At 40.8% G+C, this 16,160-nt stretch overlaps 1 protein-coding gene across 9 annotated transcripts in view; it reads right to left on the bottom strand.

Annotated features, from left to right (window-relative positions):
* Nucleotides 1-2,915: 2,915 nt before the first annotated feature.
* Nucleotides 2,916-16,160, bottom strand: part of PRKG2 (protein kinase cGMP-dependent 2) — a 30,549-nt gene continuing 17,304 nt past the window's right edge. For 2 of the 9 annotated variants that reach the window (XM_062635449.1, XM_062635447.1), the window contains 12 exons: nucleotides 15,660-15,754; nucleotides 14,709-14,777; nucleotides 12,097-12,195; nucleotides 11,019-11,169; nucleotides 9,603-9,739; nucleotides 9,353-9,442; nucleotides 8,971-9,112; nucleotides 8,117-8,280; nucleotides 7,316-7,438; nucleotides 6,343-6,405; nucleotides 5,492-5,558; nucleotides 2,916-4,661 (listed from right to left, as the gene is read on the bottom strand). In XM_062635449.1, coding sequence (XP_062491433.1) covers nucleotides 4,566-4,661; nucleotides 5,492-5,558; nucleotides 6,343-6,405; nucleotides 7,316-7,438; nucleotides 8,117-8,280; nucleotides 8,971-9,112; nucleotides 9,353-9,442; nucleotides 9,603-9,739; nucleotides 11,019-11,169; nucleotides 12,097-12,195; nucleotides 14,709-14,777; nucleotides 15,660-15,754 — 1,296 coding nt within the window. In that variant the 3' untranslated portion in view covers nucleotides 2,916-4,565. Of the gene's footprint in view, nucleotides 4,662-5,491; nucleotides 5,559-5,588; nucleotides 5,963-6,342; nucleotides 6,406-7,315; nucleotides 7,439-8,116; nucleotides 8,281-8,970; nucleotides 9,113-9,352; nucleotides 9,443-9,602; nucleotides 9,740-10,611; nucleotides 10,991-11,018; nucleotides 11,170-12,096; nucleotides 12,196-14,708; nucleotides 14,782-15,659; nucleotides 15,755-16,160 lie in introns of those variants that run through there. The other 7 variants (XR_009967907.1, XM_062635450.1, XM_062635451.1 and 4 more) reach the window with 7 other exon arrangements.

Here is a 16,160-nt window from a genome sequence, read left to right as displayed (position 1 = left end):
CTCTGAGTTTTGCAAGATGTTGCTGGGCACTGCACAGAACAAGTCTCATACTTAGCTCTGCATCAAAGCATGTAATAATGCTCAGAACTTTAATGGCCAAGGAATTGCATGGGCTTGGGTGACTCAGTGGGGATAATGGTAAGCACAAAAGTAAAGGAACAGTTTTCTGTATCTTGGACTATTCTGATTTAGAAAACATTTTGTCTACTGTTGAGCAGTTGTCATAGTCTTTTATGAAATCCATCTGTGGGTCCTGAAGGAGCTGGTGAATGAAGTTGCTAAGCTACTGTCCATCATATTTGAAAAATCATGGCAGTCAGGTGAAGTTCCCAACGATCGGAAAAAAGGGAAATATAACCCCCATTTTCAAGAAGGGGAAAACGGATGACCCAAGGAACTACAGAGCAGTCAGTCTCACCTCTGTGCCTGCCAAAATCCTGGAGCAGATTCTCCTGGAAGGCATGCTAAGGCACATGAAAATCAACAAGGTGCTTGGTGACAGCCAGCATGGCTTTCACTAAGGGGAAATCCTGCCTGACCAATTTGGTGGCCTTCTATGATGGGGCTACAGAACTGATGGACAGGGGTAGAGCAGTGGATGTCATCTACCTGGACTTGTGTAAAGCGTTCGACACTGTCCCACATGACATCCTTGTCTCTAAATTGGAGAGACATCAATTTGATGGATGGACCACTCAGTGGATAAAGAACTGGCTGGATGGCTGCACACAAAGAGTTGTGGTCAATGGCTCAATGTCTGGCTGGAGACCAGTAACGAGTGGTGTCCCTCAGGGATCGGTGCTGGGACCGGTCTTGTTTAGAATCTTTGTCGCTGACATGGACAGTGGGATTGAGTGCGCCCTCAGCAAGTTTGCCGATGACACCAAGCTGTGTGGTTCAGTTGGTACCCTGGAGGGAAGGAATGCCATCCAGAGGGACCTCGACACGCTTGTGAGGTGAACCGATGCCAACCTCATGAAGTTTAACCATGGCAAGTGCAAGGTCATACACCTGGGTTGGAGCAATCCCAGGCACAGCTACAGGTTGGGCAAAGAAGAGATTCAGAGCAGCCCTGTGGAGAAGGACTTGGGGGTGTTGGTTGATGAGAAAATGAACATGAGCCAGCTTCAGTGTGTGCTCACAGCCCAGAAAGCCAACCGTATGCTGGGCTGCATCAAGAGGACCGTGACCAGCAGTTCGAAGGAGGTGATCCTGCCCCTTTACTCTGCTCTTGTGAGACCTCACCTGGAGTATTGTGTGCAGTTCTGGTGTTCTCAACATCAAAAGGACATGGAGCTGTTGGAACAAGTCCAGAGAAGGGCCACGAGGATGATCAGGGGACTGGAGCACCTCCCGTATGAAGACAGGCTGAGAAAGTTGGGGCTGTTCAACCTGGAGAAGAGCAGGCTGCGTGGAGACCTCATAGCAGCCTTCCAGTATCTGAAGGGGGCCTATAGGGATGCTATAGGGATTATTAGGGACTGTAGTGGTAGGACAAGGGGTAATGGGTTCAAACTTAAACAGAGGAAGTTTAGATTGGATATAAGGAGGAAATTCTTTCCTGTTAGGGTGGTGAGGCACTGGAATGGGTTGCCCAGAGAGGTTGTGAATGCTCCATCCCTGGCAGTGTTTAAGGCCAGGTTGGATGAAGCCTTGGGTAAGATGGTTTAGTGTGAGATGTCCCTGCCCATGGCAGGGGGGTTGGAACTTGATGATCTTAAGGTCCTTTCCAACCCTAACTATTCTAGGATTCTATGATTCTATCGCTTGTTGAGTAGTGGGAGGAGAAAGGGATCTTAGATGCTTTTTCATTGCAAGTGAGACCTACTGAATCCTGCCTGAAATCACAGAGATTCTTTAAATGTGAGGACAGCTGTTTCCTCTCATTCTGTGCAAAAATCTTGCACGCTTACACTAACATCTACCCTGCACCCCTTTAAGTATGAATTCAAACATCTGGGGCACTGAGGTTACTTCTTCCCCTTTCTGTTAACAGATGATGCATTCATGGAATAATAGAATGGTTAGGGTTGGAAAGGACCTTAAGACCATCTAGTTCCAGCCTCACTCTAGACCATGTTACCCAAGGCTCTGTCCAACCTGCCCTTGAACATTGCCAGGAGTGAAGCATTTACCACTTCCTTGGGCAACCCACTCCAGTGCCTCACCACCCTCACAGTAAAGAACAAGAATTCTTCCTTATATCTAACCTGAACTTCCCTTGTTTAATTTTGAACCCATTACCCCTTGTCCTACCACTAAATTCCCTAACGAATAGTCCCTCTTCAGTATCCCTGTAGGCCCCCTTTAGATACTGGAAGGCTGCTATGAGGTCTCCATGCAGATTCTCTTCTCCAGGCTCAACAGCCCCAACTTTCTCAGCCTGACTTCATATGGGAGGTGCTCAAAACCCCTTATCACCCTTCTTAAGGCCTGAAAGAGCAGCTATAGCTGAGTTTCTGAGGCAGTCACACAATAAAAGCAAAGCTGATGAGACAGAAAGGCAAAACACAGATAAGCATTCCAAGGGCAGAACTCAATTACTAACATAGCCGTAACATGCCTAAAACCTGAACGTCAAAATCTGTTTTTCACTGACCTTAAATTAGAAAAAACAACAATAAGCATAATCTGATCATCGTCATCATAACTGTCCATTCAATTCTCCATAATCAGTACTGTGAAACTACTTGAGCCTGAATTGCTTATTTGTCCTTGTTTTACAACAGCGTAACTCCACTGGTGCCAAGTTGAAATCTGAAGTACATCTGTCAAAGACAGTTTAGGTTAGGTCAAAGAACGTTTAGCCTGTACCAGCTGTATCCGCCTCTATTTCTGTTTCTGGAAGACTTCATCTCAGTCAACTGCACACATGCCAGAAACAAAATTAATCAAAAGCACATGGGAAGTCTGCATAAATACAAAACTGAACCTCATTTATTGTAGCTTCTTATACATTAATTTTCTCAACATCCACTGGGAAAACATAATGGGGTACATGCTGCAGGAAATCACATCAGTGATTCTCTCGCCAGAGTAATCTTTTCTGCCTCAGTCTCTTCAGAATCATATGGACAAGAAGTATAATTCAGGGCTAAGAATCCAGACTGCAGTATGGAATGAGATTGTAAAAAACTGATGTCCTGCCCTTTGCACTGTAAGCTTCCTTTTCTTTTCTGTACACACTGCAAATTAAACAAGCTTTATAAAGAAAACATACCCTACAGCTACACAGACTTAATGCTAACTGCATTGAACTGATCATATGGCCACTTCTTCACTTAAAAAAGAAATACAAGTATACACACAACAATTTTATGTATATGTAGAAGCAAGCTACCTAATAAGTTCAATGGAAAAATACATGTAAAGGCTTTTTATAAAACTGACACATTATTTTCACTCTAATGAAAATATTTATGAGAGAAAGACAGACACAGAGAAACACACATACCTAAGGTCTAGTGCGTGTCTAAATCCTGAAAAGAACTTGGTTCTTCTTCAACAGAGTTAGTTGCAAGTGTTTAAAGGACCTGCAGTCCCAGCTTACAGCCTCTGCTCCTCCCTGTCGGACTGTATGCTGATGACCATTTTGCACAGGTTTTGCTGGCTGCAAGTTTCCACAGCAGTTTACAACCAGGCAGGGAAACAAAACAGGGCTAAATCCGACCTTCATTGAATTAAATTGAGACTATTCCACTGCCTTTAGTTCACTGAATGTTATATAAAAAACTGATTTGCTGTCAAAGCAATGGCCACCCAGCAGTAAAAGCTAACTGTAACTAATGAACAAACCATGGAACCCCTATGGCAGTTCCTCAATTGCCCGGCTTGGATAAGTCCTGAGAAATAGACATGGCTTTTTGAAGCAGTGAGGGAAAAACATACCACAGTCTGCTTCTCCAGGAAACTTCTGTCATATATATATACCTTGTTTCTCACCGTATCTTCATTTAACATTACTCATACATTCAACCTGGTGCAAAACTAGACTGAGAGGCAGCTTCCACAGCTGGACCCTTTAAGCTGCAGCAGCAGACCAAATCAACCTTGCAGTAGAAGTCTCTTTTCTACATGTTTCTGGATCAATGCAATATTGGCCATTATGGGAAAAAGCAAAACACACAGCAGATGTAAGATAAAGTGAAAAATACATGCCTGTCAGCTGCTGGCAATTGCCACAGAGTTATCTGCTTCCAATACTCATCCTCTCCATTCAAAATAAAGACATATGGTAACCTTGTTAATATCAAAATATTAGCTAGTGGTAATTCCAGTGACAAAACCATACCTCTGATCCATAGTGTCTGAAAATGTTCACAGAAACGGTGTGTATCAAAAAACCTTCAGGTTACAACTGCGGACTGAATGCATGCCCTTCTTACAAAGAGATGCACACGGATTTTGTTACACTATCCAAGCAAGTTCTGCTGTACTGTTTTATGTCCTTCAAGGAATATTTTGTTTGTTACAAACCTCGAGTAATTGCATTTTAAGCAAGAAACGAGAGCAGTTTTAGAACTGGTGCCTATGAGTTCCTATAAATACCCTGGAAGAAGAAAACGTCAGAAATCCTTGTCCCAGCCTGAAAGTTCATCTGGAGGGGTTCCCTCTTCAGGTGGATAGCTGTCAAAGTAGCTGTAATCAGTTGGTCCAGACAACTAGGACATTAAAAACACAAACAGAACTTTGTTTCAGAAAGTAACTTTTGAAAATACTCCCCGTTGATTATGCATTATTGCTACCAGTGGCAGAATTAAAGGCTATGGATGATTTCTGTCAACGGATGCAATTCCTCATTCTAAACCACCAGTAATGGAATTGTACAACAGAACAATGGCATTAGCACCCTTACACAGAACCACTCCCCAAATACTACCAGATCCTAGATTTTGCCCACAGCCCTATAAAGTCAGTAAGAAAATTGGCCACACTGCATACAATTTTGATTCAGATTTGTTTTAAGACCAAATCAACACCCATGGGGTAGCTGCTGAAAGCAGACTTCGGAATTATTTTTTGTTTCAAATTGTATTCAAAGTGAGTTTTGAATTCTTCACCCTCAATCTTTTTTTCATTTTAGGGCACAGAGAAACTGGCTGTTTAAAATAGGAAGCTTATTCAATGATGTGCTGTAACTTGATAATAAGAGAATACAGGAATTTTCACTCTGCACAGTAATGTGAACAGTGCATTTTAATAATGTGTCCACTACTGAGGAAAACAGCTCTTTTCAGTATTTGTTTCTGACCAGACACTATTTATTCTAGTAATGGTGAAAATCTAATGCAAAGTACACAGGCAGAATAATATTTCCATTATTTAATTGATGTATCACTTGCTGTCTCTCTTTCATTCCACTAAAAATGTTGAGCTATAATAATTCAAATGCACCTCTGGGAAATTTCGCTGTCACCATCAGTTGTTTCTTTGTAGAGAAGCACCTTTATGTTAGTTAAAACATTATGATATTGAAAGTCAAAGCCAATACCTCTCTTTTTAAAGGTGATATTAATTTCCTCACTTTCAGACCATCCCAGTTAAAACCACTCAACCACCTGATTAAAAAGAAATGAGAGACAGGGAGAGACCAAGAGAAAGATTGTTTTCTGTCACTATACTGTTAACAGCTGAAAAACATGTGAACAAGGGCTATAAGACTTTTTTTTCATTACAACTTCTGCCCATGTGATAACACAGTTGTTGAAAAGAGGAAACTTGAGCACTGTCATTGTCATACAAGGGAGTGGTAGCAGGGGGAGCTTCAGGACCACTAGGTGCATTGCATCTCCTCTGCATAGAGGTGCCAAAATGACAGGCAGGTTAATATACGCGTAAGCACAGCCATGCAAAGATATGCACCCCTTTGGATTACCACCCTCTTTTAACAGTATGAGAGGAGACAAGTAGAAAAGACAAAGCACTTCTTTTACCAAGCACAAATGGCAGGGCTTAGAAACAACTCATATAAAAAGAAAAAGCAGGAAATGTTTAATCCAAAGAGGGGTTTCCTCATTAGAAGAAAGAAGACGAAACCCTAATATTACTCCAGAACTCTTAACTGCCATTCTTCAAAAGCAACTATTAGGAGGTCTGAAAGATGCTGAACTGGCATCAATTTCTCTGAGAACTGAGTTAAACTCCTACATGGACAGCCCACAACAAAGCCAGTAAATAACAAGATGTTTCAGATAATCATGCTGAGGATTTATATTGTTGCCTGCCCTAGTCACAGATACACTCAATAGCAACAGAGATCGCTCTGATGCAATCTGCCTGGAGCTTTATGGGTTCACTGGACAAATTAAACCCCAAATTTTCTTGGCAGCCTCTTTCACTTACCTATGCTTCTTAATGTCATTAATTCCATTCCTCAGGTTGCCTAATCTTTCTGTAGGGTTTTGCCTTAAAAAAGAATAAGGATTATTTTTTAAAGTATTCTCTTTTATTTTTTTTTTTTTTAAGAGCATTTATAGGTCCTAACTGCTTGCATTTAAGTTACACAGGGACGAAGCTTGCACACAACATGTGGTCTTATGAGGAAACTTAATGAGGTGTTGCTCAGCACTCCTTTCTTTTGAGGATGGAGAAACCTTCCAGGAAGCCACAGTGGTGTCACTACACTGTGAGCAGCACAGTGAGTAATCAACTGGTTGAATTTTAGTTGCTCAACTCCTTTTTCTTGGCCAGTAGGTCTGGTCATCAGTTACAAAGGATGCAGACCAAAATTGGCAGTTACAAAGATCCTTTCAATCCCACTGCATAACCATGGTGTATACTGTTTCTTGTGCCATGGATGAAATTCCACTGAAGCTGGGGGTTCAAAGTCAGTGGTACTGCCAGCCACAGGTTATGCATGCTGCTATACACTAATGCTTCTGCTTTATGCTGTCTCTTTTGAAATACCACCTTTTTGCACATTTTCAAGCAGGCTTAAGTCAGTCTTTTAAGCATCCTACCCTTTCTGAAGCAGTTACATGCCTAAGTCATTTTGGGAGCAATTTTCAAAACACAGTGTTTGATAATAAAGTTAAATTCTTTATCTCTTTCCTCAGCCCAGACTTAACAACTTTCCCCTAAGATATGTTTCAAAAATAATTCACAGGTACAGAGAAAGCCCAGAGCCTACGTCTGCAGACTATGAGGTGTGACACACAGTCAGAGACGTGCAAGTGCACTGAATATAATCAGAACAGCCTATGCTAGGCACCAGAACAATTGTAAATGAAATTGTCAGGAATTCAACAGTCTAGACTGGATCTTAAATCATTCCATCTATCTATACTCAGGCTCTGCCACAAAGTGCACCTCCTACCTGCAGAGTCTGCGGATCAAATCCTCAGGCCGCCTTGTTATTACCTTAGGAAAATCCAGCTTTTCAATGCCTTTGAGAATCAAATTATATGTCATCATTTGATCTGCCCCAGAGAATGGTGGGCTAGAAAAAGAAAGCAACACTGATAAACGGGATGGCTGGCAAGAGCAGATGTGGCCATTTCTCATCAAAGCATATGTTTGAGAACATGGAAAACCCCCACCTCCCTAGTTTTACAGCCTACAGCCTTTCAGTCTGTTTAAGATATTAGAAAGGTTTGAAGCTGAAAAGCTGCCTGTAGGTACCAGGGAAAATGCATGATTATATGTGTCCCTCTGAGACAGACTGCCAGCCTAACTCAGAGAAGCTTCATGTTGTACTACTGCTGAACGTTCATAAGGAGTTGACATGGAAGTTGTATGGAGGCAAAGAATGAGCCCTGCTTATAGTTCATCAACCCCACTGTATCCCATCATCCACTAACAGGGAAAAGAACAGCCTGCTGTCAGCTGTTCCTCACAGGAAGCATCATCAGGTAAAGGAACTATACACCAGCCACTTATAGCCATTGTCTGCCTCCTTCCTTGGATGGGTAAACCAGAATTGAGAATATGTCCTACGCTTTGTGGTGTTTCTGAAACGATGGAAAACATGCATAAGAGGCAATAAGAAGTATTTTGCAAGTCATTTCTGTTTGCTGATGGGAAAAACCCTAAACTGTTTATTTTTAAAATAAATAAATTAGAAAAAAATTCTAAAAACAAGCAAGTGAGGTAAAAACTTGGAATAGGAGGCACTTACCTGCCAGTAAGAAGTTCATACACAAGAATCCCAAGGGACCAAAAATCCACACTGAAGTCATGGCCCTTACTCAGAATGACTTCAGGGGCAACATACTCAGGGGTTCCACAAAACGTCCAGGTTTTCTGCCCTGATCCAATCTTCTTTGCAAATCCAAAATCAACCTGATCAAAATCAACATATGCTGCATAATGCAGAGGTGTTTTGCACTGGGAAACCTTAGGTCTTAATTGCTTCCTCACCTCCTGAAAAGATCTCAAGAATTGCCAGTGTACAGCTAAAGCAATTACACAGTGTTGTGAAGGAGAAAGAAGTAATTCCACTGGTTTACTGAATGTTATAGAACAGATTCATTTATTCTCATGGGTAATTTCCTGAATTGTTTTTCTTTTGGATAGAACAATCTATGCTTTCCTTGAGGACTCATGATTTACAGCCCATGGAAAATGGTTCATTATCCTCAGAGTGGATATTTCAAGCTCTTTGAAGAGTATTCTCTTTGCACTTTCCATGGTGGAACCTGTGATTACTTAAGGCTGGACAGGAAGGTGATTCTGCACCTGGGAAATGTGGTTCCTGCCTTTACGGTAAGATTGGCTGCTCGGAGAAATTACTTTTGCTGTTTATGCTGTGGCAAGAGCCCTCGGAGGCTGCAAATCCCATTTGTCTATGGCTTGCAATGCCTTTGTTTCTTACCGTGCAATGAGTAGCCTGCCCTCTTTTCCAATGAAGTATAAGGGTTATTAAACTCCGGGATCCTCATACTGTAATTACATGGTACCTATTTATATCCCTCTGCAAGGGAACAGGTTACAGGCACAAAAGGATAACATTACAAAAGGATTACATCTTACCAGTTTTATATATCCTTCAGCATCCAAAATTAAATTTTCTGGCTTCAGGTCTCTGTAGATAATCCCTATGTGATGAAGATAGTCAAAAGCCTCTGTCACACACCCAACACAGAACTTCGTAGTGGCTTCATCAAAGCTGCCTCTGGAACAGAAATAATCACTATCCTTGCAGACCAGTAACTTCTAAAAAGGCCCCGCTCATTAACGAGATAACATACATACACCCAGAACATTAACAGCTTTTTTTTGCACTGACATTCAGTACGTCATTCATATAGTTGAAAGCTGAACTAAATGTCTTTTTATCAGCCCTTGAATACAGTACACATATGGAGCTGACTGGTGATTTTAAAGGACAAAATTCCACTTCATTTGCCATTACCTGTCTCTCAGCAAGCTCCACAATTCCCCTCCAAGACAAGCCTCCAGTAGCATGTACACATACTTACTATCTTTGAATGTGCGATATAGTCTGTAAAGACAAATAGCAGCAATTTAGGAAAAGCAAAATAAAACACAAGGCTTCAATGTCTCTTCTCCAGAACTCAGATATGCCAACCCTCATTCTTAATAACGCTGCCCCATGGGTCAACTGGGGGTCAGCTTTCACGGGAATCTTATGTTCAACTTACTTGACAATGAATGGAGAACATATCTGCTCGAGGATTTTCTTCTCAGAATAGATATGTTCTTGTTGTTTGGTGTCCACTACGTGTTTCTTCTTTATACGCTTCATAGCAAAAGCCATGCTCTCATTTTTCACTTTAACCTGTGAATAAAAATGATGAGTACATTGAGACAAAGAAAGGATGTTTTACCGATCTGTTCTCAATAGATACAGTGATATCCATCTTTTTCACCACAGCATAGGACTGGAATTGATGACTGTAATGAGGGACAAATGCCAGATTTTCTACAAAACTGTTCTGTATGATTTTAAGTCAAGTCAAGCATCAAATCTTTTTAGTGTCCCAGTGGCCACTTGTAAACTGAAATAATCTCTGCGGTCATTTTATGTATACAAAATAGCAGCAGTTTGGATAGGTGCTACATTTTAAAGCTCCTAATTTCAATTTAAGATTTCTAAACAGTAGCATAATACAAAAGAACAAAAAGTAGAGGCAGTTTATGGAGAACATTTACAAATAATTTTGTGTTATACTGAAATATTATCCAGTATGCAATAAAAAGACGGAAGTTAAAACGGGGCTTCCAGAAATCCAAAGAAACAGCTATCAATGTTCTTCAACTGGGTGAGAATTCAAGTCTTAGCTTCCCATTCAGGTGATGCTGTAGAATTTCCAAGCTGGCAGTCAATCAATGTGGAAATTTGTTTTGTGAAGCATGAATCACAATAAAATGATTGATGGTCTAACTACTGTAAAGGATTATTGACTTCACTAAAATCACAGTCTCCTTTAATTTACTGTTACTTTCAGCAGCCTGCAGAAGAAGAGTTTTTCTTCATGCTCTCCCCTGAGTTTGCTACTCAGCCAGAAGAGAGTTGAATCTACGAATTTAGTGTAATTAGGCTCTTTACATCCTAGAAACACAGTTGTTCATGCTGTTGAATACCACTCAAAAGGGCCAGTACAAATTGTTGGAAATTTCAAAGTCAATGCACCTCAGAAGCTAGATTACACTGGTTATAGTTGCTGTGGGGCATACCAAAGTAATCCTAACAGCACAGACTATGTCATGCTGGAGATTATTTCAGGTCCAGACAGCATCTTGGGAAAAGACTTGCAATTCAGGGAACACAATGCAGGTAGGCACATCTGAAAACTCCACACACAAAACCTGATGAATATATGTCTAATGACCAGGAAGATACTTCTAAGAGCACGAGATGAAGGCATGCAAGAATGGATTTTTTTTTCCTTTGAACACCGAAGTCCACAAAGTGTTTCTAAACTATGAATTGCTTTATACAGAATTACCTCTGTCTGAGAGGCCCAAGTATTCAGAATATTAAAATCTTTCATATTTTTCAGCAGTTAATCATTAAGACAGAGAACTACTTGAATATGTTTAAAACAAACCCTTACAAGCTCAACCCTTCCGAACCCACCAACACCCAGAGTTGTGATAACTTCTAAATTCTGGAACGGGGAAGGAGGGAACTGGGCTACTTTTTCCTTCAGCTCTATCATCTCCAAAGACACGTCTTTGGCCAACTGTCCGCAGAAGGATCTTCCTCTGCATTAAGAGAAATAACATAGGTTAGTGCTTTCCTCGCCAGCAACCTGTATCACAGTACTCTAATACTCCTATAAAAAATAAAAGAAAAACCTTCTTAATTCTTCACAGAACTTAATTTTGTTTTATGCAGAAGCACTTTCTCTCTGGACATTCTATTGAAGTAAATTAGAAACAAAATGCTACTGAAGTTCACTGAGTACAATCAATGGTATTTTTATCAAGATTAGGTTGATTAGGCTGATTAGGTTCCTAATTACAGTCAGCTACAAAACTTGAGGCACTCCAAGTTGGAGAACCAATTTCTGAAGGAGTGTGTACCAGTTCCAGTAGAATGATCAGAAATAAAAGTGCAGCTACATCTGTAAGTAGAAGAAAATCATACTCTGCTAATATCCCAGTAGTGCTCAGGTTGAACTCAGAGGCAGATAAAACTGCAAATGCAGTCCAGAGCTACAAAAGGGAACTCTTTAAAAGCACCGGTGCTACACTGAAACATTAAAAATAAATGGCTTCTTTTATGTCTGCTTATTTCTATTTGAAATGGCAATTAGTCTTTTGTACAGTAACACAGTTTCTTTAACTTCATTGGGAGTTGGCCTTTAGGGGTTTTGCCAGCCAAAGAATTTACAATCAAAATGCAAGAAATTATTTGAGCACGTTTTCACTTCTTTTCTGTGCTCAGTTTTCATGGGATAGAGTGAATTCTTGGTTTACAGTCAATAGACTGAGATTGTACGCAATTTTTGTTTTGGAAAAGAAATAAATTATTGGACTCCATAAGCATATCCAGTTATTATTATATTGATTACTTTCATTCCTAGGGCCCCATCTCTATCAACTACCATCCATGATTTTACCTACATATCTATCACTCTTTTTTATGATTACCTACTGAAGATGTGCCTAACAAATGATCTGACTTACTTTGCATGTCGCTTTTCATCAGCACGGGTCAGATTAGCCACATAACCTTCCAGGTAAGTTTGAAGCTCCTCGTAAGTTCCAACAGTTTGATTAAATGTCCTAAAACCCCAAACGAAACAGTATAAACCACTGAACACACAGTGGAAAGACAAAAAACCCAGTATCTGTGCTGCTGCACCAAGGCTTTACATTGCTTGTAAGTCATGACCCAGACTGAGTTTTACACTATCACTCTGACAACACAAATTCTAAGAGCTTTGAAGAGGCAGTAACCAGCTGAAGTACCAAGCCTGGTTTACTGAAGTGTAGGGGGACAAAGTACCTGATTTCCTTGGGTCATTTCATGTTATGTTTAAATAATTCGGAGCAGGCTGGGCGTCCTTTGACTTCCACATGCTTATTAAATGTGGTTTCACCATCCCTACCACAGGAACCAGGTTGGCATAAGTCCACACTATGGCACTGTGTACCTAGGGCTCAAGTGACTGAAAACATCTCTGCCTCTTCATAGATAAGTAACAATACTGTAGGCAGAAGAGGCTTAGAACAGTACTAACAACAATCATCTAGTAAAACAATCATCTAGTCCAACTGCCTTACTGGCTGGTATGCTGTGTTTGACACACCCCAGGATGTGGTTTGCCCTCTTGGCTGTCAGGACACATTGTTGACTCACCTTGAGCCTGCTGTCAGCCAGCACCCACAGACGTGGTTCTGCAGGGCTGTTCTCCAGCCACTCCTCTCCCAGTCTATACTTGTGCCTGGAATTACTCCACCCCAGGTGCAGAATCTGGCACTTGGACTTGTAAAATTTCATGTCATTAAGGACTGTCCAATGCTCCAGTCTATGTAGATCCCCCTGCAAGGCATTTTGTCCCTCAAGAAAGTCAAAAGCACCTCCCAGTTTGGTACCATCAGCAAACTTGCTAATGGTGCATTCATCTCCTGCATCCAGATCATTGATAAAGATGCCAAACAGAACTGGCCCTAGATTGACCCCTGAGGAAAACTGCTGGTGACCAGCCAGATGTAACCCCACTCACTATAACCCTTTGAGCCCTGTCAATTAGCCAGTTCTTCACCCAGTGCACTGTGAACCTGCTCATCACACAGTTGGACAACTTGTCCAAAAGGATGCTGAGAGGGACAGTATCAAAAGCCTCACTAAAATCCAGAAAAATTGTATCCACGGCCTTCCCTTCATCCACCAGGCAGGCGACCTTGTATTGAACGATACCAAATTAGTTAAACTGAACTCTTCCTTGAGGAGAGGTAACCCAGGTTGACTGTGCCTGATGACTGCATTGTTCTTTAAATGCCTTTCAGTAGCACCCAGTATAATGCTCTCTACAATATTTCCAAGAGCAGCAGTTAGACTAACAGGTCTGTAGTTGCTTGGGTCTTCCTTACTGTAACAAGAATTTCCAAGACCTGCTTGTCACAGCAGTATGATATTCCTAGTTCATGTCTGGGACGCTGAAATCTCCTACAAGGACAAAGGCTACCCATCCAGAACTTTTTCATAATTGTCTACTGAATAACTCATCAGTGCTTACATCCTGGCTGAGCAATTGTTAGTAGACACCCACTACAATATTTCCTTTGTTTTCCATCCCCTTAATCCTCACCCAGAGGCTCACAAACACATCATCACTAACTGTAAGGGTTGTACAATCAAACCTCTCCCTTTAGTGCAGTGCGACACCTCCACTTTGCCGGCCCTGGCTATCTCCCCTGAACAGGCTGTAGCCCTCCATGACAGCACTCCAACTGTGGGCTTCATTTCTCTAAGTCTCACTAATACCAATGATATTGTAGCTCTGGCAACTGACCATTTCTTCCAGGTCATGCTGTTTTGTTTCTCATACTGTGTGCCACCCTCTGTCAATGCCATGTCAGCCCTTGATTTATCTACTGCAATCCTGTTGGTATCCCCTTCCCCTAGAATGTACCAGCTTTGGTATGCTTCTCTGCAACCTATTTAAACAGGCTAAATAAAAGACGACAATGCATTCACAGATCAAGATGCCATTTCCTAAGTAGGAATAGAATCTTGGCCCTCAGCAGGAGCCCGTCTGGGATTCAGCAAGGAAAAGCATGGTGGCTGTCTGCACTTCAGGTAATCATACAGCTAGCTTTGAGAAATACAGGTTTTCGTCTCACTTTCCACAGGGAGCTTCTTTTCTTTTATCTTCTGTCTGCTCCATTCTTTTCCACTTTAGGAAGTGTAAAATTCCTAATAAAACCAGGCATTTATCTGCATGTCCTGCTCAGCAAAAGGACATCCCAGAACCAGGGACAGCAGGGGATTTTGATGTTCCCTGAGCCAGTGAATAGTACTTAACAAATGTGAAACCTCAGCACCGCAAGGAGAGAAAGAAAAAAGTAACTCTGAACTACTCTGAGCTTCCTTGCTCCTGCATCCTCTGTCAGCTTCTCTTCACAAAGTCTTTGTCTAAAGCATAGCCACAGCTCAGTATCCCAAAAGCATAACCACTCATTCACTATTCATTTAAGAAAACTGTGATTACGCCTACAGCGAAGTCACATCTTACTGTTAACTTACTGAAAGAGAATGCAAATCTTTCATTAAACAGTATCACAGTACTTACTCTCTATCTATAACGAGGCACTCCACATTGTATTCATCTGCAATAACATTTGCTGATCTGACATCATCACTAAAAATTGAAACAGAAGAATTCAGAAGCATGCAAAAATCCTCAAAGCACCACACACTGTACTCACAGAGGGTCACAGCTGCTATAGGTGACACTCCTCAAAGGCCTCTGCAGCCTGTATTCAGATTAGTATTACTGAACCAAGTACATAATTACAACATTTTACTAGCCATTCTTACTGTCTAGCACAGTATTTGTTTTCCAGTTTCAATAGAGTTTGGATCATGACTTCCTTTAGCAACTTTCCAAGTATTTAGGATGAGCTGTAATTGGCATTACATTTATGATGATCTCAATTACATGAGATGTAATTAGCATTACAGCTTACCTTTCCTGAGATGTAATTAGCATTACATCTAGTAGTATATCAGGATTTACTACTCACTTCTGAAATAATTCTCAGATATAAAACATCTTAAAGACCTAACAATGCCTACTCCATTACCCACATAAACATGTGCTATATATTTGAACATATCCTCTCTCTTCTCCTTTTACCTCTATTTCTTACCATCATTAGCACCATCATGGAAACAACACCTTAATCTGGTAATTATGGTACCTATCCATACTAGGAGTCATATAGAGCCTGGCATAAGGTTTCGTCACAGCTTTTACTGAATTATAAAGTACAAGCAACAACGCAGAGAAGGCTGGCATATGACTTTTGCAGGGAAAACCAAAGGTAGATGACAGTGTGTACGTTCAAGTTCTCTCTACAAAAACCAAAACATTAAGACAAATCCAGTCATTGCCTTCATCTGCTGACATCACAATCAAAGCAAAGATTATATTAAAAATAGCCATGAGCTGTATAATCTGACACATAGTGATAGATCATTTGAAATACCATACATCATGAATCAGACAATGTGAACTAACCTGATCAGAGCCTTTTCTCCAAAGTAATCTCCTTTATATAGATTTTTAATCAGCTGAGGCTGCGAGTGATCTGCAGTACTCTGGGTAACTATTACCTGGAAAGTACAGGAACAAAAAATCAGTAAGGAAAGTTTCCAAGTATTGCATGGTTTCCCCTTCCCTTCTGAGTATTTCATAAATGTCTTAAACTCAGTAATGATACAGAAAGAGTTACAAATTTATATAATTACTCCCCCCTCACAAAAATTAAAACCTTCAAACATTCTATGATTCTGTGATCTCTGAGTTTTGCTGAGATGGAAAAATTAATATATTCATTACTGCCCAATCCCCACATTTTCTCCTCTTATCTTTTAAAACAGCAAAATAGATTGCATTTTAATGAAAAACTGAAAAGTGCTTCAGTTCCCACAGTGGGCAAGCATCATATGAGCTTTTTGTCTTCTCAGCTAAACATACAGCCTCCACAAACATTAACTCACATTTCCTGCCATTAAATTC

The sequence above is a fragment of the Pezoporus occidentalis genome, unplaced genomic scaffold, assembly GCF_034315485.1.
Source record: "Pezoporus occidentalis ecotype Australia unplaced genomic scaffold, CSIRO_AGI_Poc_V1 ctg453, whole genome shotgun sequence".
NCBI lineage: Eukaryota > Metazoa > Chordata > Aves > Psittaciformes > Psittacidae > Pezoporus > Pezoporus occidentalis.
Note: the sequence above shows the minus strand (reverse complement) of the source record. Positions and strands in the feature narration are given on the sequence as shown.